Here is a 21,442-nt window from a genome sequence, read left to right as displayed (position 1 = left end):
AAGAAAAACAATTTTGAAAAGATGAATGAGATCTCATGGTCTAATATGTAACATGGTGGTTAAGGTTGATGATATTTGTAAATATATAATACTGTATAACTGAAATATGCTAAAGGAGTAGAGCTTCAGTGTTCTGATCAAAAAAAGGGTAAATAATGTGAGGTGATAAATACGTTAATTAACTTGATTATGGGAATCCTTAGACAACGTATATGAAATCATGTTGTATACTTTCAATACATTACAAATTTATTTGCCAATTACAGCTCAATAAACTTGAAAAAAATTTTTAAGTAGATCAATTGGATTGTGTGAATCTTTTCAATCCCAATTCAATCAAATGAACTAAGAATAAAAGTCATTTATGACATCTGGAGAAGGAAAAGGCTACCCACTCCAGTATTCTGGCCTGGAGAATTCCATGAACTGTATAGTCCATGGGGCTGCAAAGAGTCGGACACAACTGAGTGACTTTCATATATGACATGTAAGACTACTAGAAATTAGAACAATTAGATGGGCTTTTAATAAAATTAAGGATTTATATTTACTTAAAAATATCTAACAATTTTGACTATTGTATAGTATTCCATTGTATATTAATTTATTGATCTCTTTTTCTAGTAGATAGATATTTAGTTTTGCGCTATCCCCTATTCAAACAATGCAATAGTCACTTTTTGGCCATAAATGTGGGAGACCTGGGTTTAATCCCTGGGTTAGGAAGATCCCCTGGAGGAGGTCATGGCAACCCACTCCAATATTCTTGCCTGGAAAATCTCATGGACAGAGGAGCCTGGTGGGATGCAGTCCATGGGGTCACAAAGAGTTGGACATGACTGAGCAACTAAACATATCAGCACATGTGGGATCTTAGTTCCCTGATAAGGGATTGAACCTGTGACTCCTGCATTGGAAGCAGGATTCTTAATCACTGGCCGCCAGGGAAGTCCCAACAGTCAAATCATTTATAGTTCTCTTTACATATATGTGTGAGAGTTCCTCTAATGTATCTACCTTTGAATAGCATTACTGGATCATGATGTAGGGACAATCTTAAACTTTACTACATACTACCAGATATCTCCAAAGTGGTCTTGTACCACCAATGTGTAAGTCTTTTATTGCTCCACATCCTTGGCACTATCAGACTTCTTAAAGTTGTGCTAATCTACTAGATGAGAAATTATTTTTTTAATTGTTTTAATTTTTATTTCTCTAATAGTATCAATGCAATTATTTTTTTTGCCTACCATCATGCAGCTTGTGGGACCTTAGTTTCCCAGGCAGGGATTGAATCCAGGCCCTCAGCAGTGAAAGGACAGTCTAACCACTGGACTATGAATTCCTCAATGCAATTTTAAATTGGGATCAATTTATATATAATAAAGTGCACAGAAATTAAAAGTTGGATCACCTCTGTAAATGAATGCAGTCATGTAACCCATACACCTATCAAGATACAGGATATTCCCATGACCCCAGAAAGTACCCTGTATCCCCTTTCCCATTCAGTCTTTCCAACTCCAACAAGTACCACTATGGTGAGTTCTATCAATACAGATTAGTTTTGTCTGCTTTAGAATTTCATATAAGATCTCCATAATCTTTAAATGCAAAATACTGGTGGGCTTTAGGAAGACATTACTTATACTAGGAGTTATTCATATTTTTCTGTCTTTTTATACCTCAAAGCCTGGGGTTGGGAGGTCTGGAAGGGAGAGATTAAAGAAGATTTTGAAGACTTTAATTCCACTTGTTGGGCTCTCTTAGAATGTAAGTCATCATTTTAGAAGACCAAACCATAAAAGTATTCTGTTTAAATGGCCTGTTGAGAACAGGACTTGTAGTTAAAGTACGAAGAAAAAACAGGGAGACTTCTACTTTCCAGTATAGTCACAGCTCAGGACACAGACAAACACACAGATGGATCAGCAATATTATTGTCTGCTAAATGCTTCTTCCTTAGTTAGGCTGAGCAAAGAACTCATAAGAATACAAAAAGCATTCCAGTTACACCTTTAAAGATACAGCTACACTGTAAAAAGAACTCATAGAATTAAAATGTAATATTATGCATAAAACATAGTTGTAATCTTTAAATTATAAAATTTCTGAAGCATAAAAGTTTTTGTGCATTAATGAAATCCTACAAATCTGAAAGAGAAACCAATTATAACAAATCTTTAAGAATTCCAAAGCAAAATTAAGAGTATTTCTAGTAAATACATACACTGTTCTTTTGTCTTGTCGGAGTAGTTTAGAAGAAAATTCACTGAGAATATCAAGAAATGCCAAATTTAAAGGTGGATGGCTCTCTCCTTGTGGATTAGGTTCTTTAAAAGCAAATTCTATGCCATCTCTGCAACAAAAACAAAAAAGACAAATATTCAAATAACTACAATAGAAAATCTAATAACCTAGAAAATTTCTCTCTATACTTTCACTCCACTACAAAAGATGCTTCCTTTCTCGTGTGTTTAATCTGAAGAACAGAGACAATAAGGAGTCTATAGAGAATGACCAAATATATTTACGTTTTATGACACTGTTATTTTGTTTTGGATGGATTTTTTAAATTTGTTTTTTATTGGGGGGGGGGGGGTGGGGGCGGGGGCAGGCATGCTACACTAATTGTAGATCTTAGTTGCTCCCGCTCTAGCAGTGGAAGTGCTAAACACCAGACTGCCCAGGAACTCTGAACTGTTAACTTTCTGTGAAACATAACAGACACACACAGACACACACACACCCTACCTGGTTCTTTAAAACAAAACAGACACAGACATAGACACTTCCCCTCCCCCAAGCTGGTCTTTATTACAAATGTGATCTGGCATATCTACATTCTGCCCTCAGTTTTCTTTTCCATAAAAGATAATCCAAATCCTTTCACATAATGATCATTACATTTTTTGTATATTTCAAGACATAAAGGAGATCAACTATAAAATCAACTTAAAAATAATGATTACAGACTATTTGTAATGACTCACTAAAGAGTAAAGTTCAAAAATTATACTCAACTCGGGGCCAATTTTACCTGTATTTATTTAATAATAAATACCTCTATTAATTAAGACAACTACCCAACATTACACATATATGAAGTAAATAATATATTACTTCTCAGAATAATTACTGCATGTGTGGTCTTTAAGTATTACCTAAAATTCACAACCAAAGTATTAAAAGACATAAAAAGAAATCTGAGACTTTCAGAGCCAAATGAAAAGGTGGGAGTAAATTAAAGTTGAGGAAAGCATAGGACTAACTTAAACAGCAGAATAATTTCTGAAAGGAGGCATTTAACACTTTCATAACTAACTAAACAATACAAATTTTAAAAAGACACAAAACAGAGAGCTTTCAATGAAATGGAGCCCAAGCCTCTAGATTTTTTCCAAAGGCAAGGCTCTTTATCCACAATAAAGACATAAAGGGTATTAATATCCACATACTGGTTATGTTAGAGATCTAAAATATACATAAAAGTATAATTGATCACTAAATTACATGCCTAAAATAAAACCAGATGATTTCCAATTTTGATAAGGCAAAGAAAACATGCAGATAAAATAAAGATTGCGGCTCAAAATAAAAGAAAAGGTAATAGAAGAGAACAGAAACTTGAAACAAAGGAATCAAATTCTTCTACCTAGCCATGAGATCATGACAAAACTGCTACAAGAGATTTTATAATACCTAACAAATACATGTTTTCTTCACATAATTCATAAAGATTTTGTATGGCTTTAATTAAAGCAAAGACTTTTCTACGAAAGGTGTTTTAGTCCCATTTCATGTGTTAACAGAGACAGCACTGTAACTGGTTCTTAAGAAAGGAGATATACTACAGATTTGCAAACAAGTAATAAGGCATCAACTGAATTGGTTATTCTAAACAAAAAAGCAATATACAAAAAAACCTGCATGATTAAAACACAGAGAAGCTGAATAAAATTTGGAAATTACTTGTGTAGCATAGCAATGGCCTCTCTAGTTTTCAACTGATCGAGTCCAAAAGTTAAAGCAAAACGTCGAGCAAGTTCTTTAATGCCGCTAAAAGTTGAGGATGACCTATCAAAATTATAGCCATTTTCCTGTATCATTTCATTAAAAAGCTGTTTGGAAAGAAAGAAAGAAAGCATGTTAAAGTTTTTAATAATTACAGATTATTACTGATTTTAAAATATCATATTTTATATTTAATATATACTTGTAACGTTCTATAAATAAAGCATTATACTTCACTCTAAAGCATGGATTTTTTAAAATGTGATACAAATGACCAAAATTGCACCACTTCACATATTCAAACTAGAGGTAATTATTGACATTAGAAATTTCTTAGATTAGTTATGACAGAGTTTTTTTCTGTCACTATAATTGGATATTATAATAGCATATAAAAATATAAATAAAAAGGAAACCAACTAAGTTATTAGGCAACTATGTTCTTATTGACATTTGAATGATGGATCAAAAAGTAAGCAAAACAAATATAATTTTTTCAACTATCAAACTGCCAAGATTTTTTAACAGATAATGGCTACTACTTAAGAATACAGTGCATTCCTGTAGTAGTTATGGCTACTACTCAAGATAGCCAGTGGGAATTTGCTGTATGACTCAGGGAACTCAAACCAGGCTCTGTGACAACCTAGAGGGGTGGGATGGGGTAGGTGGAAGGGAGGTTCAAGAGGAAGGGCTGGCTGATGCATGATGATGTATGGCAGAAACCAATACAATACTGCAATTATCCTTCAATTAAAAATAAGTAAATTTAAAAAAAAGAATGCAGTGCAATGGGCACTGATCTGGGAACATAAACTGAGATAATCTTTCTTTCTACACAGCAATCTGGCAATGTGTAGCAAAAGCTTTACAATTTTCATGCTCTTTGACTAACCAATTGTTATTATCAGACTATATCCAAAAAGAATAACAGTAATATTTATGTGCAATACATAGGTACAAAAATGTTTGTTTTAGTGCTATTTATAAAGGAAAGAATTGTTTAAAACAAACAAACAAACAAACAAACCTCAACATCAAACAAGAGATCTTGGTTAAATTATAGTCCCTCTATAAAATGGAATACTACACAATCATTAAAAATGCAGAGGAAGGACTTCCCTGGCAGGCCAGTGGTTAAGACTTTACACTCCCAATGCAGGGGGCACGGATTCTATCCCTGCTAAGAGACCTAAGATCCCACATGCCACACAGAGCAGCCAAAAAAGAGCAGAGGAAAGTATTTAATGGCATGAAAGTGTTTAGGATTTATTAACATGAAAAATTAAGGATATTAAGACAGAATGCACATTTTTTATTTTCGTAAAATAAGATTTAACACAGGTGTTAAAAAGATTTTAGAAAGATAAAATGAAAACATTGTCAAGTGAAAAAAATTAAAGGTATATTTTTTCTAGTTTTCCTAAAATACTTTGTAAACTTTCTACAGTTATTATAACAAAAGTTATTTAAATGCAGCCTTTAAAATCTTTTAATAAAGAATATCCAATATGCAAATGAAGCTAAGAACTTTCACACCTATGTTTCTAAAGAGCAAGAAACTTTATCAAAGTGAAATGGGTTTGGTTATGATTTACATGCATTTGGTTTTGACAGACCAAAGAATACTAAGCAAATGATTTTTGCCTAATTAAACTTGCCATGCCACTGCCAAAATGAAAATGACTAGTGTATTTTCACTATGATTGATAAGTGCTCATTAAAATACATCTGCAAATGGGTAAAGAATAAAGTAAAATTCACCTGAAACCTACCAAAGCAAGTTAACCACGGCTAACATTTTGGTGATTATTTTTTCCAAACAGACACAGTGAAAGTGAAAGTCACTCAGTCATGTCTGACTCTTTGCAACTCCATGGACTATACAGTCCATGGAATTCTCCAGGCCAGAATAATGGAGTGGGTAGCCTTTCCCTTCTCCAGGGACACAGAGATAGGCACAATTTTATAGTGATGCTATACTGGAATCTTTTTATTTTATTCTCAAATACGGTAGAGATCTTAAATTAATATCAACTTACACTAGTTTTAAGTGCTACCCAGTAGCCACTGTGGAGATGTACTACACAATATATTCATCTAATATCCTATTGACTGACATTTGGATTATTTCTAATTCCATGCTATTATAAATAACTTTGCAATGTACGATCTTGTATACTCATTTTTGCAAACTTATCCTATTACCACTGTGGACAAAATTCTAAAAGTAGAATTGCTGCCTCAATGACATACACATTATAAATTTTGACACATACTGGCCAACTGCCTACCAGGAAGGTTGAGCCAATATATAATGCTGACAAAATCTGTTTCTCCCATATCTTAGGCAGCTATAGGTTTTGCCAATCTTGCCAGTCTAGAGGCAAAAAAAGTGATCTCACTTGCTCAATGTTTACCAGTGAGATTGTTTATTTTCCATTTCCACTTTTACAAACTATCTATTGCGTCCTTTGCCCAGTTTTTGACTGTTACCTTGAAAACCAGTAAGTGCTTATTATGTTAGCCTAACCATGGTACTCATGTCTTACCTGTTGCAAACTGAGAATAAGGGTCTTTGCACACTGAATTTTGTCTATCTGTCTTGTTTTACTCATTGTTTCTTTGATGATATCACCATAGTCATTATAATACTAGAAAAGAAATTTGAATAAATTAGAGCTTTGTCTCTTAAAACTGTTGGACAGTAAGACTAATTTTAGGTTAGGCATATAAACATATTACAAGAATGTATTTGGCTAAAATTATGACTTCAAAGACATGTAAGAATGTTACTGAAACTTTATGATCTTTAAGCACAAACTCTAACATTGGTAAATTCAGAAATATCAGACAGTTAAGATCTAGTTCACATTAAGTTCTAGAGTTGATTTTAAGGAGGTATAGTGTATAAAAATAATTAAGTATTCAGATTTTCAGAACTATTAGGTTGGTGCAAAAGTAACTGCGGTTTTGCATTGTTGAACTTTGCCGTTTGATATTAGAGTACATTCTTAAATGTGGTTATGTTATATATCATTTTAATGCACATTTCTCAGTTTGTGTATTTTTGCCAATGAGTTATTACTTGCCATTTATTTTATATTTATTTTAGAGTAGGGAAATGATGTTAGACAAAAAGCAAATTCAAGTGATTTTCTTATTCGAGTTCAAAATGAGCCATAAAGCAGTGGAGACAACTCGCAACATCAACAATGCATTTGGCCCAGGAACTGCTAACAAATGTACAGTGCAGTGGTGGTTCAAGAAGTTTTGCAAAGGAGAAAGAGCCTTGAAGATGAGGAGCACAGTGGCCAGCCATCAGAAGTTGACAACAACCAATTGAGAGCCATCATCGAAGCTGATCCTCTTACAGAGAAGTTGCCCAACAACTCAACATCGACCATTCTATGGTCATTTGGCATTTGAAGCAAATTGGAAAGGTGAAAAAGCTCGATAAGTGGGTGCCTCATGAGCTGACTGAAAATCAAAAAAATCATCGTTTTGAAGTGTCATTGTCTTCTCTTATTCTACACAACAACAACAAACCATTTCTTGATCAGATTGTGACATGCAATGAAAAGTGGATTTATGAGACAAACAGAGACGACCAGCTCAGTGGCTGGACTGAGACACTCCGAAGCACTTCTGAAAGCCAAACTTGCACCAAAAAAGTCATGGTCACTGTTTGGTGGTGTGTGGCCAGTCTGATCCACTAAAGCTTTCTGAATCCTGGCAAAACCATCACATCTGAGAAGTATGCTCAGCAAATTGATGAGATGCACTGAAAACTGCAATGCCTGCAGCCGGCATTGGTCAACAGAAAGGGCCCAATTCTTCTCCATGACAATGCCTGACCACACGTCACACAACCAACAGTTCAAAAATTGAATGCATTAAAAAAAAATTTGAATGAATTGGGCTATGAAGTTTTGCCTCATCCACCATATTCACCTGACCTCTTGCCAACTGACTACCACTTCTTCAAGCATCTCGACAACTTTTTGCAGGGAAAATGCTTCCACAACCAGCAGGAGGCAGAAAATGCTTTCCAAGAGTTCATCAAATCCCAAAGCACAGATTTTTATGCTACAGGAATAAACAAACTTATTTCTTGTTGGCAAAAATGTGTTGATTGTAATGGCTTCCTATTTTGATTAATAAAGATGTGTTTGAGCCTAGTTATAATGATTTAAAATTCACGGTCCAAAACCACAATTACTTTTTCACCAACCTAATAGTAAGTCAATGAATATTATCACAGTTACTTTCACAACTTATTCATTGCTAATGGCATGTATTTCATGAGCAGTTTCCAAATTTATTAATTTCCTTATAGAAACTAACAGTCTGTTAACAATATTTAAAAGAAAAGTTACTGTGAAGTGAAGTTGCTCAGTCGTGTCCGACTCTTTGTGACCCCATGGACTGTAGCCTGCCAGGCTCCTCCATCCATGGGATTTTCCAGGCAAGAATACTGGAGTGGGTTGCCATTTCCTTCTCCAGGGGATCTTCCCGACCCAGGGATTGAATCCGGGTCTCCTGCATTACAGGCAGACCAGACTCTATTGTCTAAGCCACCAGGGAATCCCCAAAGTTACTGTATGTGGCATTTAAATCACACACTGCACATGATTTTTTATTCTAATTTAAGATTTTACATAACTACCAGAGATAACAGGATAACCATGCCCCTACATGACTAACAAAACTGACTTTAATAGAATACCTATGTCTAAAAGTTTAAAACTTGCAAAGTGACTTCAAAAACCACCAGTTTAAAAAAAAAAAATCTAACAAGTATCATGCCAAATAAGTTTCAAAGTACTTTATTAAGGCTTCTATCACCTAGGAAACTATTCCAAAGAAGAATTAACGAGGTTTTGATAAATGTATTACATATTTTATTCTGTAAAAGCAAAGGCTTAAAAATTTTACATTTATAATTAGATTTTACTTGAAAAAGGATTACAGAAAAATTATCAAGCCATATTTAGTCACGTTCTGTTAGTACAATCAGTAACATCCTTTCTACTACTACTTAAAAGTTAAAGAATCTCACCTATATTTATGATGCTTGTGAATAACCTACTGTGAACCTAGTCAGATTTTCAGAGCTTAAGAAACTTTAACTATCACAGTGCAACAGATAAAGAAAGGCAGGATACAAAAGGTAGTGAGTTACTCAAGGTCACAAGCTGCATAGTAACCAAGTTGAAACTATATTATCTAATTCTCTGACTCCTAGATCTTTTTTTTATGTTACATCAAGCAGGGGAGTGACACCATTCTGTTGTTTTAAATTAAATCACAAACGCAATTTCTATTAGTGACAGTTAAGACAAGCTGTTTGCAATATTCCAAACACAAATGAACTCAATAAACCCAAAATGTCCATCCATAGAGGAGTGCAGGTATGAGAAAATGTTACTGAAAATGTTAAATATTTTAAGAGATTTCTTTTACACTACAAAAGTAACTTAACTATTAAAAAATTCAATGGTAACCAAACATAAAAGCAATATAAAAATATCTTGCTATCCACTTTTCAATTTTACCTTCATATACTGCTTGAAGATATCTGCAGCTGTATTCATCTCCACCACAGTATATACAATTAGCTTACAAAATGCTGCAAGTAAATTTCTCCTTTTGTGCAGAGCTTCAATTTTACTGGCTTCATCCTCCTGCTGACCATCTGGGGGAAAAAGTTTCAAACATTTAGCCATCTGTATTTTATTTCAATATATATAAAAATAACTTTATTTTTATTTTGGAGAATGTGAAAAATAAAGAAAAAAACATTTAAATAAAATAAAATTATAACCACTCAATATTTTCATGAATGACCAGCCCATTTATTCCAATAGAAAAAATTTTTGTGATGTCAAATCAGAAGGCTGTTTGATGAACATGGAACAGGAACAAGTGGGGTGAGTCAAAGGAAATGATGCTTAGTGAAGTCGGGCTAAGCTTGCCTAACATACAAGCATGTCTAACCCATTGGCCTACTTCCCTAATAGGATTGTTTGACAATGAGACCTGCATATTCACTATCTGTTGGGTAAGGCTTTTCTTCCCTAGGAGCAGACAACCTTAGAAATTGTCCTATCCCTTCTAAAGATGACCCCACCTCACCTAGAGCCCAACTTCCATTGACAGACACTTCCTTTATACATATTACAGATATTCAGTTACACTGGCCGAGAAATCATTTTTTTTAAGGGAACTTCACATATTTCTCCTGATTAATTATGTGAGATTTTGATATTTAGTTGTCAAAAGGACAAAATTATTTCCAAATTTATAGTTGAGAAAGCCAGACTACAGCCACCAAGTATTGCCAAAGGATTTTCAATCTGATCCTGTAAATTGTGATGACGTCTTTTACATAAAAAGCTATGCAAAGAATTTTCCTCTTGACAAATTTTATAAATGAAATTACTTATATTGTGTATAAAATAAGAATTCTTTTTAAGAAAGTATTTACTTCACCCTGTCTCTAATAATCCTTGATAACTGCTCGTAAATAAAAACCAAATGTTGAGACTAGGAATTTAAGACAGATCATCCAAAAAGTCTGTTATGAAAATTGCCTATTCCAGAATGCCAAAGTCATTTTCTTAGAAACCTAAAATGTACTGTTTATTCTTTTTAAAGAGTACATTGAACATACAAGCTAACTTTTTCTTAATGACTCTGTGATTATAAATGGATTTCTAGACAATACTGTTCCAATCGTTGTTTGGTACTGCTCTCAGGAACTGGAGGGATGTAAGACTTACTCCCCCTTCAGACTAAGTTACTTAGATATTAAGAGTTTTTTTTTGAGTCCTTTTGAAAGTTTTCTTCACTTCTTATCAAAAATTAGCTACTTTTTTCTCCTGTGTGGATTAAAGAATGTTAGAGAAGTATCTAACACACTGGGCCTTTCATAGATGTCAGCTGCCATTATTATTATATGTTGTCAGCACCTCTAGAAGCATTCCCTATTTTACTCTCCCCTTCTAATCTGATGTGGGCTAACAAATCAAATAATCATGGGTCTATAATATCAGGGGTTAGATGAGTATGAAAAGCAATGGGAACTATCATATGTTGCTGGTGGGAGGGTAAAAGAGTAAAACCACTTTGGAGAATAATCTGGCAACATGTGGTCAAGTTTAAAATGCACATAGACTATATACTCTAGCAATTCCACTCAGGTATACACAAGCACCGGAGAAAACAATGGCACCCCACTCCAGTACTCTTGCCTGGAAAATCCCATGGACAGAGGAGCCTGGTGGGCTGCGGTCCATGGGGTCGCGAAGAGACACGACTGAGCAACTTCACTTTCACTTTCACACACTGGAGAAGGAAATGGCAACCCACTCCAGTGTTCTTGCCTAGAGAATCCCAGGGACGGGGGAGCCTGGTGGGCTGCCGTCTATGGGATCACATGGAGTCGGACACGACTGAAGTGACTTAGCAGCAGCAGCGGCAGGAGCAGCATACACAAGCACACCTCAGAGATACTGCAGGTTTGATTAGACCACCATGAAGTGAATACCACAATAAGATGAGTCACATGAACTTTTTGGTTTCCCAGTTCATATAAGAGTTATGTTTATACTATACTGTCTTACTAAGTAATGAATAGCATTATGTCTAATAACATGTATGTACCTTAATTTAAAAACACTTCATTGCTAAAAAATGCTAATCATCATATAAGTTTTCATGTAAATTGCAACAGTAACAACAAAGATTGCTGATCACAAACCACCATGATAAATAATGGAAAAATTTGAAATGTGCGAAAATTGCCAAAATATGACATAAAAACATGAAGTGAACAAATGTTGGAAAAATGGCATCCATAGACTTACCTGATACAAAGTTGTCACAAGCCTTCAATTTGTAAAACTACACATTATCTATGAAAGTGCAATAAAAGGAGGTATGCCTGTATGCTAGAAAAGCATCTGCACATATGCTCAGGAGATAATTATAAAAACATTTTTGCAATATTATTTATAATAGAGGAAAAAATGGAAAAAAAAACTAGATGTTCATCAATATGAAAATGGGTAACATATGGTTAATTCATATCACACAATATTCAGCAGTCAGGATGAATAAACTATAATCACATGTCAACACTGATAAATTTCAAAAATAATGTTAATTCAAAAAACCAAGATGTAAACTAAATGTTTAACACGATACCATTTATGTGGAAGCTAGCAACAGAAAATAAACTTTATTTTCTTAAAAGACACATAAACTCTTGGTAAAATAGAATTAAGATGCAAAGGCACAATAAACACCAAATTCAAGATAGCAGTTATTTCTAGGGAAAAACAATAACGGGATTGGGGACAGATACAAACAAGGACTTCTTTTCTATCTATGTTTTATTCCTTTAAAAAACAAATCTGAAACCAGGCAAAATTTAACAAATGTTAGTGGTTGGTCTATATAAATGTGTTATATTTTATTCTTTTCCATAGAACTGGAATACATTTTATTTTTAAAGTGTAAATAGAAAAACACAGTCCAAGGAGGTAAAGAAGAATGTAACTCCAGGAACCTCCCAGAAAATTCAGGAGTATTGGCAAGCTTATTCTCATTCCTGTTTCCTATGGTCTAAATGAATTGGAGGTAGTCTGCAACTAACAAAAGGGTCATAGACAAAAACTGATTTTGTATCAGTGTTTGGAATATATGTTTATTGATAGAAGTTCTAAAAACTCCAACTCATCTTTTAGGATCCATTTCAGATGTTATCCTGTTTCAATGGTGTTTTGACTGACAGAATAGTAAGAATGTTCTCTAAATGTCTATAACACTTTGTACATGTCTCTACTATTTATCAAGTTATATAATAATTGTTTTTAGAAATGTCTTTTCTACTTCAATTCTTACAAGACTATATCTCATTTTTAAAAAGTATTCACAGCATCTTAGGTATACTGCCTGCTGACTAATATCAAATGAACATTAAAAATAAAGTATAACTAAAACAAGAGCTGAAAGTGAACAGTGGAAAATTCTAAGTATATAAACTTTAATACACGGATTTTTTACATCTGTTTTGCCTATTCTGATTTCTCAATCCTGTTCAAGTTAAGTTTGTGATACTTGAGAACAAAATATTGATGTTATATATCCTTCGGGCTTAACTTCAAATTGAAACCCAGAAAGAAGTCACCAAACATTATCTGTTTTTCCACGATTTCTTGTTCAAGTAAGGCATGGTGGTGGTGCTGGTGATGTAGTCGCCAAGTCGTGTCTGACTCTTGTGACCCCATAGACTGTAGCCCGCCAGGCTCCTCTGTCCAAGAGATTCTCCAGGCAAGAATACTGGAGTGGGTTGCCATTTCCTTCTCCAGGGGATCTTCCCCACCCAGGAATCAAACCCGGGTCTCCTGCACTGCAGGCAGATTCTTGACCAATTGAGCTATGACGGAAGCCCAAGTAAGGCATCCGTGTATGCAATCAGAGTACAAACAGTAACAATACCCAGGTTCCTCTGACTGTTTATGTGTAACATTCTGTATGTAACAAAAATGTCACTTTAACATTTTTTCTCTGCTCTAGTTACTTGAATATTGGCGCTACCAATGATTAAGGGGAAAGCAAAGTAAATTTTATTGATCACCTACCTACATGCCCAGGCAGTACACTAGTCACTTTGCACAATGTAATTAACTCATACAGTTCTGTAGGTAGCTATAAATTAGAAAAACAAACTCACAACTAGTGAGAAATGATATTTCATTGTCTTTATGTTACAAGGAATGAATACAAAATGCACTGGAAAATGTACCTGGCTTTCATGTTTAAGAATAAAATATGAAATAGTAGTATAACATTTTATACTGTTGCTAAATTTGATTTATGGTAGATACACAAATTTAACAAAAAGATGGCAATAAAATTACCTGCACTGTTATTGTCATCATCCTGTTCAATGAAGACATGATCCAGAATAAAGCTGAGCAACTCAGACTGCAATGAAGAATCAGGGGTGTAAACTAATGGCTCTAACATGTCGCGCCCTCCTGACATAATCTGATGGCTGAAGATCATCAAAATATCACATAGAATAGTGAAGGCCTATTATAAAAAAAAAGGGGGGATAGCATGCCATAAACCAAAGTTTTTCACAAACTGCCACAAATAACTTACATATTTAATATAGAAATAAAATCTCACTCTGCATTTGAAACTCAGTAAAGCAATGACTAGTAAGACTTTCCTAAGACTTTAAGAATGAAACTTTTTCAATAATAACTACTGATATGTGCACTGTGATCTACTAAATGCAAGGTAATTTCACAAATATTCTTTTTAATTTTCAGTAACTTTTAAGTGATTTGTACAATATGTTAATATCATCAAAACATGCAGTCAGAACTCAATCGCATGTCTTCTGACTCCAAATCCCACACTAAACCACAATATCTCATGATATACATTCTCAAATATGAATTAATGTGTAAATTTGATATCATTCTTCTCTTCTATGGAAGAAAAACACTTAAACCAAGAAGATGGATATCTCCTAGAAGATCTCTTAGAAGAGAGATCACAAAATCTTATTGTCAGTATGTATGGTGATTAAGTAGAAAAAACATAACCAAGTATGGGCCTGCAAACTAATCACCAGGCAAAGCAGATCTTAATAACAGCTTTGCCCTTTTGGAACTAACCACATTTATTTTTTTCCTCTTATGCTTTTATCTCTTCTTTTGGTCTCTTCCTCTCATTTTACTACTACAGAAATAATTTATACCTATCAGAATATTTGAGTTTACAAATTTTTCCAACATACACAGTAAGTATACAAAGTGGTAAGCACGGTGACATTTACTAACTGGGTGAACTGGCAGGTCTTGTGAGCTAACCAGGACATATCCCTGGAGGCTGTTTGGAAGAATAGTAATACACAGGTTATTTAATAACCAAATAGTTAATCTCCAAGTCTTAAAAATCTGATTATACATAACATAGATTATACACAATAATCCATAAGGAATTATGTGAAATAAGGAATATTAAGCTGAATATCTTGGTGGCCTATGAAAATATATCAAGTAATAGCTCACATATTAAGTTTGGATCAGTGTATACTTCACTAAAAGGGCATCCCAGATGATGTAGTGGTAAAGAATCCGCCTGCCACTGCAGGAGACACAGGTTAGATCCTTGGGTTGGGAAGATCCACTGGAGGAGGAAATGGCAACCTCCTCTAGTACTCTTGCCTGGAAAATCCCATGGACAGAGGACCCTGGCAGGCTACAGTCCATGGCGTTGCAACAGTCAGATATGACTGAGCAACTGAGCGCACATACATGTGTGCACACACACATATACCTCATTAAAATCCTATTGTAAGATTTTAACTATAAAATCATTTTACTACTGATACCTTCTAAAATTCTGTACCTCTTATCAGAATTGTAGAGAAGTAAATTAAAGTCCCAAGTCCTTTATTGTTACAGTTCAAAACTAAATAGGCCCTTGGTCCCAGGATCAGAATTTATTTTACAGATGGGAAAACTACCCATGGCACCGGGTAACAATGCATTTTCAGAATGAGAAAGTTGGCAAGACTGGAATTAAGAGGGCATATGAGGTGGGAAGGTAACACTTTGAAGACAGGGACATGATTAAAATTTTTATTTCAGACAAAGTCCACATAAGAAAAAAAACTTTATACAATCAGGACAGGCAGGAATGCCAAGATCTGATAATATTCTCAGAGATAACAAAATCGGATGGACCTTGACCTCCCTGAGGCAGACTTGCTATACCTGTTGCTTTCAGGAATAACTTACATAACTACAAACACCTCCTTTGTATATATGGGTTTGTTTACCAAGTGTGGCATAAAGAAACAGTAACACAGAATGACTGCAATATGAGAATAATCAACAATGCTCCAAATGGACTTAATATTACTTAATCTATTTTTTGAGCATGGTATATACAAAGCAATTTTATTATTACTTAAATTTTATATAGTACTTCAAATATTTGTTCAGGGTTGCTTACAAAAGACTGCCATCTATAGTAGTTACTAACCTGTTCTTTAACAGTAGTATTCACATTGGTCAGGTAATGCTGACAAATTTGACAGAATACCCTCATCTGTTTCTTTAAACGCAGCAAGTCCTCCTTGAAAAAAATTTAACAATAACATTTTAAAATACTGTATTAAAAACTCATTCAGTATTTAAGATATTTTAAATTACATGAAGATCATCATATATTTAATTGTGCTAACTTTTACATTAGATTTAAATTCTTCCTTAGCATTTATCAAAAAGAAAAACAAAAACCACTTTTAAAATCTCAAGAAATTGCACCTTAAAAATATCAAGTATATTAACAGATAAAATCCTAAATGATCTTTAGAATGAGAAAAAACTTATATGACTATATATGGCTATCCATATAAATCCACTGCTTCAGAATGTTTAATAGGATTTACGCTCCCTCCTTGCTTTGTAATTTGATGGCTGGCCAAGTGATGAATGGAATAAATTAAATGATTTTTTAAAAGGGGACAGTATCTTTCATTTGTAGGATACTGACTGTGCTTTTAAAAACAGAGAGGGGCCTAACAAAAATTAGTTTCACGGTATTACTCCACTTAAGGAAAAAAAAAAAACAACTTAAGTCTCTAGTAAACCTACACTAAAAGGATGAATCTTGTTCTAGATTTTTTTAAAGAAGTTTTTTTCTTTTTATAAATATTTACCAATTAACTTAAAACAGAAAAACACTGTATAAAGATCATCCACACTAATTTATTTGAGGCATTACCTTTGCCAATCTCCTGATACTGAATGCCAAACGACAGAATATCAGTACACATTCAGTGTATGTAATAGACAAGTTAACAGATTTAACTTGGAGATCGCTTTGGTAAAGAAAACTCAACCAAGTTCAGCATAATAATTTTGTATATAATAACTTTCATTTTTACCCTTTTTCCCTCTACTAAATGTATTACCTTTTTCCCATGTTAATTTTTAACTCAATGCTTTTGATTTAGGTGAGCAATCATATCTGCTAATACATAGTCACTGTACCTACTACAAGTTTGACACTGAATTAAATAAAGTTTTTGAGTGTCTGACAAAAAGTATACTATTTTAACAGTACTATATTGTTCTTTGCGAGAGGCAAATATCCATTTGTAGATATAACAGCATCATGTACTTAAAAACTCAAAAAATTTCTAAAGTTATTCTGTGATTTTATGTAAAACAAACATCGAGAGGATTCCTTCTTGAGGAAAATAACTACAAACAACTAACTCTACATCTTAAAGAAATTACTTAATGCTTATAAAAATGTGCTCAAATAATATTTAAGGCAATATCTACTGCAACAAGTACGATGTTTAAGTTTCTAATTTACAAATGAAAAAGTCAGTACTGTTTAGTTCAATTACTAAACACATCAATGATTACAATTATGGATAAAATGTTGAAAGTTCTATGACCTAGTAGCTGGCATACTGCACTCAACCACAAAATGATTTTTCATGAATTTGGAACATCAGTAGAGAGATCCGAGTATGAATAAGATGATCCCTAAACAATACCAAGGTATAAGATCTAGGGACAGGTAGCTTGTAATAATTAACTTATGGAACTCAATAGTTGTATCTGTATGTTTTGAAGGTTCTTGGTCATGATTTACAAAATCTATAGTTCTTCATGCTTCCAGAGCTTTTGAGAATGATGTGGAAATCCATAAATTATGCCACCTACAAATGTGACTTTTTATTTTAAAACCATTCTCTCAACAAATGTTTAATGTTCTTTCACAGAATATATATCAAACTACAAATAACTATTTTCAAAAGCATACATGCCTAAATAGAAGATAAGCAAGACTTTATTGAAATAATCGGTCTTATGTTTAAGTTTGCTGAAAACTTAGTAATATTTAATAAAGCCACTGAACCACCACAAACCTTTGTAGAGCTGCTTTCAGTTATCTTCGCAAGCTGCCAAAGGATTACATAGTGAGTACACTGCAGTGCGTGAATAACAATCTATAAAGGAACAAAAAGAACACAATTAAATTTTAAAAGTCACATATTTTCATTCTCAAAGTGAAATATATGACTTGTAAATAAATAAATACCTGTTCAGGCATGTCTCCATTTTCAATTCCGGTTTTCAACAGTTTGTAATTACAAGCAAACAAATCCCACTTTGAAAGATCATGGGCACTGTAAAAAAAAGAATTAAGTTATATTAAAAATTTAAGCTTAATCACATCTGTTCTGGACTTGACTGCTAACAGAATACTGTTGAAGTAAAATATAGTAAACTTCCTAACATGTACTCACAAGAACAAAAAAATGTGTACTTTAAGAAAGTATATTAGTTGAATTTTTTTTTCTTTCTCATATTTAAAGTATGACTCCAAACACTTTTCCCCCAAAAGCACAAGAAACCCAGCAAAAATTATGACATTATAATCCCAAAACATGTAAGTTGGCTCTGATTTTGATAAGTTTTAAAAAATCAGAAACTTTAAGATTCAACTTACTTGTGAAAAGCAGTGATTCGCTTCAATGTTGACAATACCTGATATGCATCATCTTCATCAGGTTCTTCGCCCTATAAATGTTAATTATACCATATCAAACATTAATAATTACAAAAGTGAAAAATCTTAAGCTATTACATTTATGATACCACCATAAAAAGAAAGTATAACATAAAAGATCACAGTAGTATCTTTTTCAACCCATCTCCCAGAATAATGAAAATAAAAACAAAAATAAACAAAGACCTAATTAAACTCAAAAACTTTTGCGTAGCAAAGAAAATAATAAACAAAACACCACCCACAGACTGGAGAAAATATTTGCAAATAATGTGATCAACAAGGCGTTAGTCTCTAGAATTACAAACAGCTCATGATGTTTAACAGCATCAAAACAAACAACTGAATCAAAAAACAGGCAGAAGACCTAAACAGACATTTCTCCAAAGAAGACATACAGATGGCCAAGAGGCACATGAAAAGATTCTCAACATTGCTAATTATTAGAGGAATGCAAATCAAAACTATAATGAGGTATCACTTCACATCAGTCAAAATGGCTACCATCAAAAAAAATCTATAAACAGTAAAGGCTGGAGAGGGTGTGGAGAGAAGGGAATCTGTGGGACGAAACCTGGTATAGCCACTATGGAGAACAGTAAGAAGGTTCCTAAAAAAAACTAAAAGTAGAGCTACCATATGATCTAGCAATCCCACTCCTGGGAAGGTACCCAGAGAAATACATGGTCCAAAAGGATACATGCACCCCAATGTTCATTGCAGCACTGTTTACAGTAGCCAAGACACAGAAGCAACCTAAATGTCCATCAACAGAAGAATGGATAAAGAAGATGTGGTACATATATACAATGGAATATTACTCAGCCATTAAAAAGAATGAAATAATGCCATTTGCAGCAACATGGATGGACCTAGAGATTGTCATACTGAGTGAAGTAAGTCAGACAGAGAAGGAGAAATGTATGACATCCTTTATGTGCAGAGTCTAAAAAGAAATGATACGAATGAACTTATTAAAAAACAGAAACAGACTAAAAGAACAAACTTATGATTGCCAGGTTGGGAGAAGGATGGAGGGAAGGATAAGTAGGGAGTTTGGGATGGACAGGTACACACTGCTATATTTAAAATGGCTAACTGTATAGGTTCTACTGGATAGTATGTGGAACTCTATTTAATGTTATGTGGCAGCATGGATGGGAGGGGTGTTTGGAGGGAGAATGAATACATGTATATGTATGCCCAAGTCTCTTTGTTGTCCACCTAAAACTAACACACCATTGTTAATCAGCTACACTCCAATATAAACCTTAAAAAAAAAAAAAGAATCATATCCAGCCAAGGGTAGAGCCATTAAAATTTTTAACTAAAAATGTAATAATCATACATCAACATATTATACAAACCTCCAATTAAACAAAACTTAGTAAGCATGAAATGTTACACAGAGAAATAAGAAAGTTTAAGAACTGTTAAACAAAATAACTGGAAATTACAAAATCCGTATCATTTTTGCAGAATTTATTGCAAATGTGATGTGGAAAAACCTAAATGCAATAATCTGAGAATCATGAGTTTTTACTTTATGCAAATAAACTAAACTGTTGAGTATATCTTTCCAGAAAAGATAAAAATCACAGTAAAAATACAAGTGTATTTGAATATCATGCTTAAGCTTCTTTGGAAATAGAACTGAACAATGAAACACCAAAATGAACAGCTTCTGTAATTTATCAAGGCTTTATAATATCAAAGACCATAAATAAATCAACTTCCAAACCATTAAGAAATAACTCAATTTTTGAGGTGAGGTTACATGGAAACAATCTAGCTCAACTTTTCTGTTCCCTGTTCCCTAAGAGCCTCCTCCTGTTCAACTAAAGCCTGGAAACATTCCAGATCATTTCTTTAAATTAAAAAAAAAAGGAAAGGTGCTAATTTTGCTTTCACCATCTCTTAAGTTACAGATTCTTGCCACTTCCCTCTCTTGGTGGAGAAAAAACAGAATCACAGAACAGAAAGTCTGAATGTCTTTTCAACATACTACTAAGGACTATCACCAAGACTGTGACTGACCTAGTTATGGAGAGGGTGCGGGGGTGGGGCCACAGTGGGGGACAACTGACAAAATACTTGTAATACATACCTCTTGCAGAAAATCTTCAAGAAGCCGGTTAAATTTATCTGCCAACTCATCTATCAGTTGACTTCTTGAAATATCTACTCTGTTGAAAATTGTGAACTCTTCATTACAGAGTGCATGGTAAGTTTTAGAACATGCTTCCAAAACATCTGTATCTGTGTGCTTCTCTACAATATTCCGGATCTGTCGTAATAAGGCATCCAAATGCTGCAAAATCAAAGTTTCTTCATTAAAACTAAGGTATGTATGATGACAGGATAAAATGACTGTACAACTGGGGTGAAAAGCTTCAAATACAGTAACTTTACAATAGTAGCACATACATTTTAAGTTTTTCTAGTCAAAGTAAAAAAATGCACTAACCCACCCAAACTTACTTCCCCTACTTCAACAGGAATAATATTACCTATCTCACAGGGCTTTGGTAAGATGTTAATACATATAAATATATATGTTCCTGGAACATAGTAAATGCATTCAATGAACATTAGCTGTTTCATTTTGCAATTGTTCTTATCCAGTTACCCACCTCCCATCTCCATAAATGGTCAGTGACTCAGTAACGTAATGTCTAGGAAGGAGGGTATTGCTATCAACATGAATCAAAGGAAAACCTCATTAGTGCCATTCTCTAAATCCAACTTATCTAAAATATGTAAGGCATACAAGATATAGGCTTTCCTTTATATTAAATGC

The 21,442-nt window shown here is 33.8% G+C and overlaps 1 protein-coding gene across 5 annotated transcripts in view; it reads right to left on the bottom strand.

Moving 5' to 3' along the window:
• The window catches only part of STAG2 (STAG2 cohesin complex component), a 130,445-nt gene that overhangs the window by 16,574 nt on the left and 92,429 nt on the right, over positions 1 to 21,442 (bottom strand). For all 5 annotated transcript variants that reach the window (XM_020894262.2, XM_070462276.1, XM_070462273.1 and 2 more), the window contains 10 exons: positions 20,750 to 20,953; positions 18,583 to 18,653; positions 18,172 to 18,259; positions 17,999 to 18,079; positions 16,093 to 16,185; positions 13,947 to 14,121; positions 9,576 to 9,715; positions 6,570 to 6,671; positions 3,976 to 4,124; positions 2,234 to 2,362 (listed from right to left, as the gene is read on the bottom strand). In XM_020894262.2, the coding sequence (XP_020749921.1) occupies positions 2,234 to 2,362; positions 3,976 to 4,124; positions 6,570 to 6,671; positions 9,576 to 9,715; positions 13,947 to 14,121; positions 16,093 to 16,185; positions 17,999 to 18,079; positions 18,172 to 18,259; positions 18,583 to 18,653; positions 20,750 to 20,953 (1,232 nt within the window). The remainder of the gene's footprint in view (positions 1 to 2,233; positions 2,363 to 3,975; positions 4,125 to 6,569; positions 6,672 to 9,575; positions 9,716 to 13,946; positions 14,122 to 16,092; positions 16,186 to 17,998; positions 18,080 to 18,171; positions 18,260 to 18,582; positions 18,654 to 20,749; positions 20,954 to 21,442) is intronic.

Source organism: Odocoileus virginianus, unplaced genomic scaffold, assembly GCF_023699985.2.
Source record: "Odocoileus virginianus isolate 20LAN1187 ecotype Illinois unplaced genomic scaffold, Ovbor_1.2 Unplaced_Scaffold_2, whole genome shotgun sequence".
Taxonomy (NCBI): domain Eukaryota; kingdom Metazoa; phylum Chordata; class Mammalia; order Artiodactyla; family Cervidae; genus Odocoileus; species Odocoileus virginianus.
Note: the sequence above shows the minus strand (reverse complement) of the source record. Positions and strands in the feature narration are given on the sequence as shown.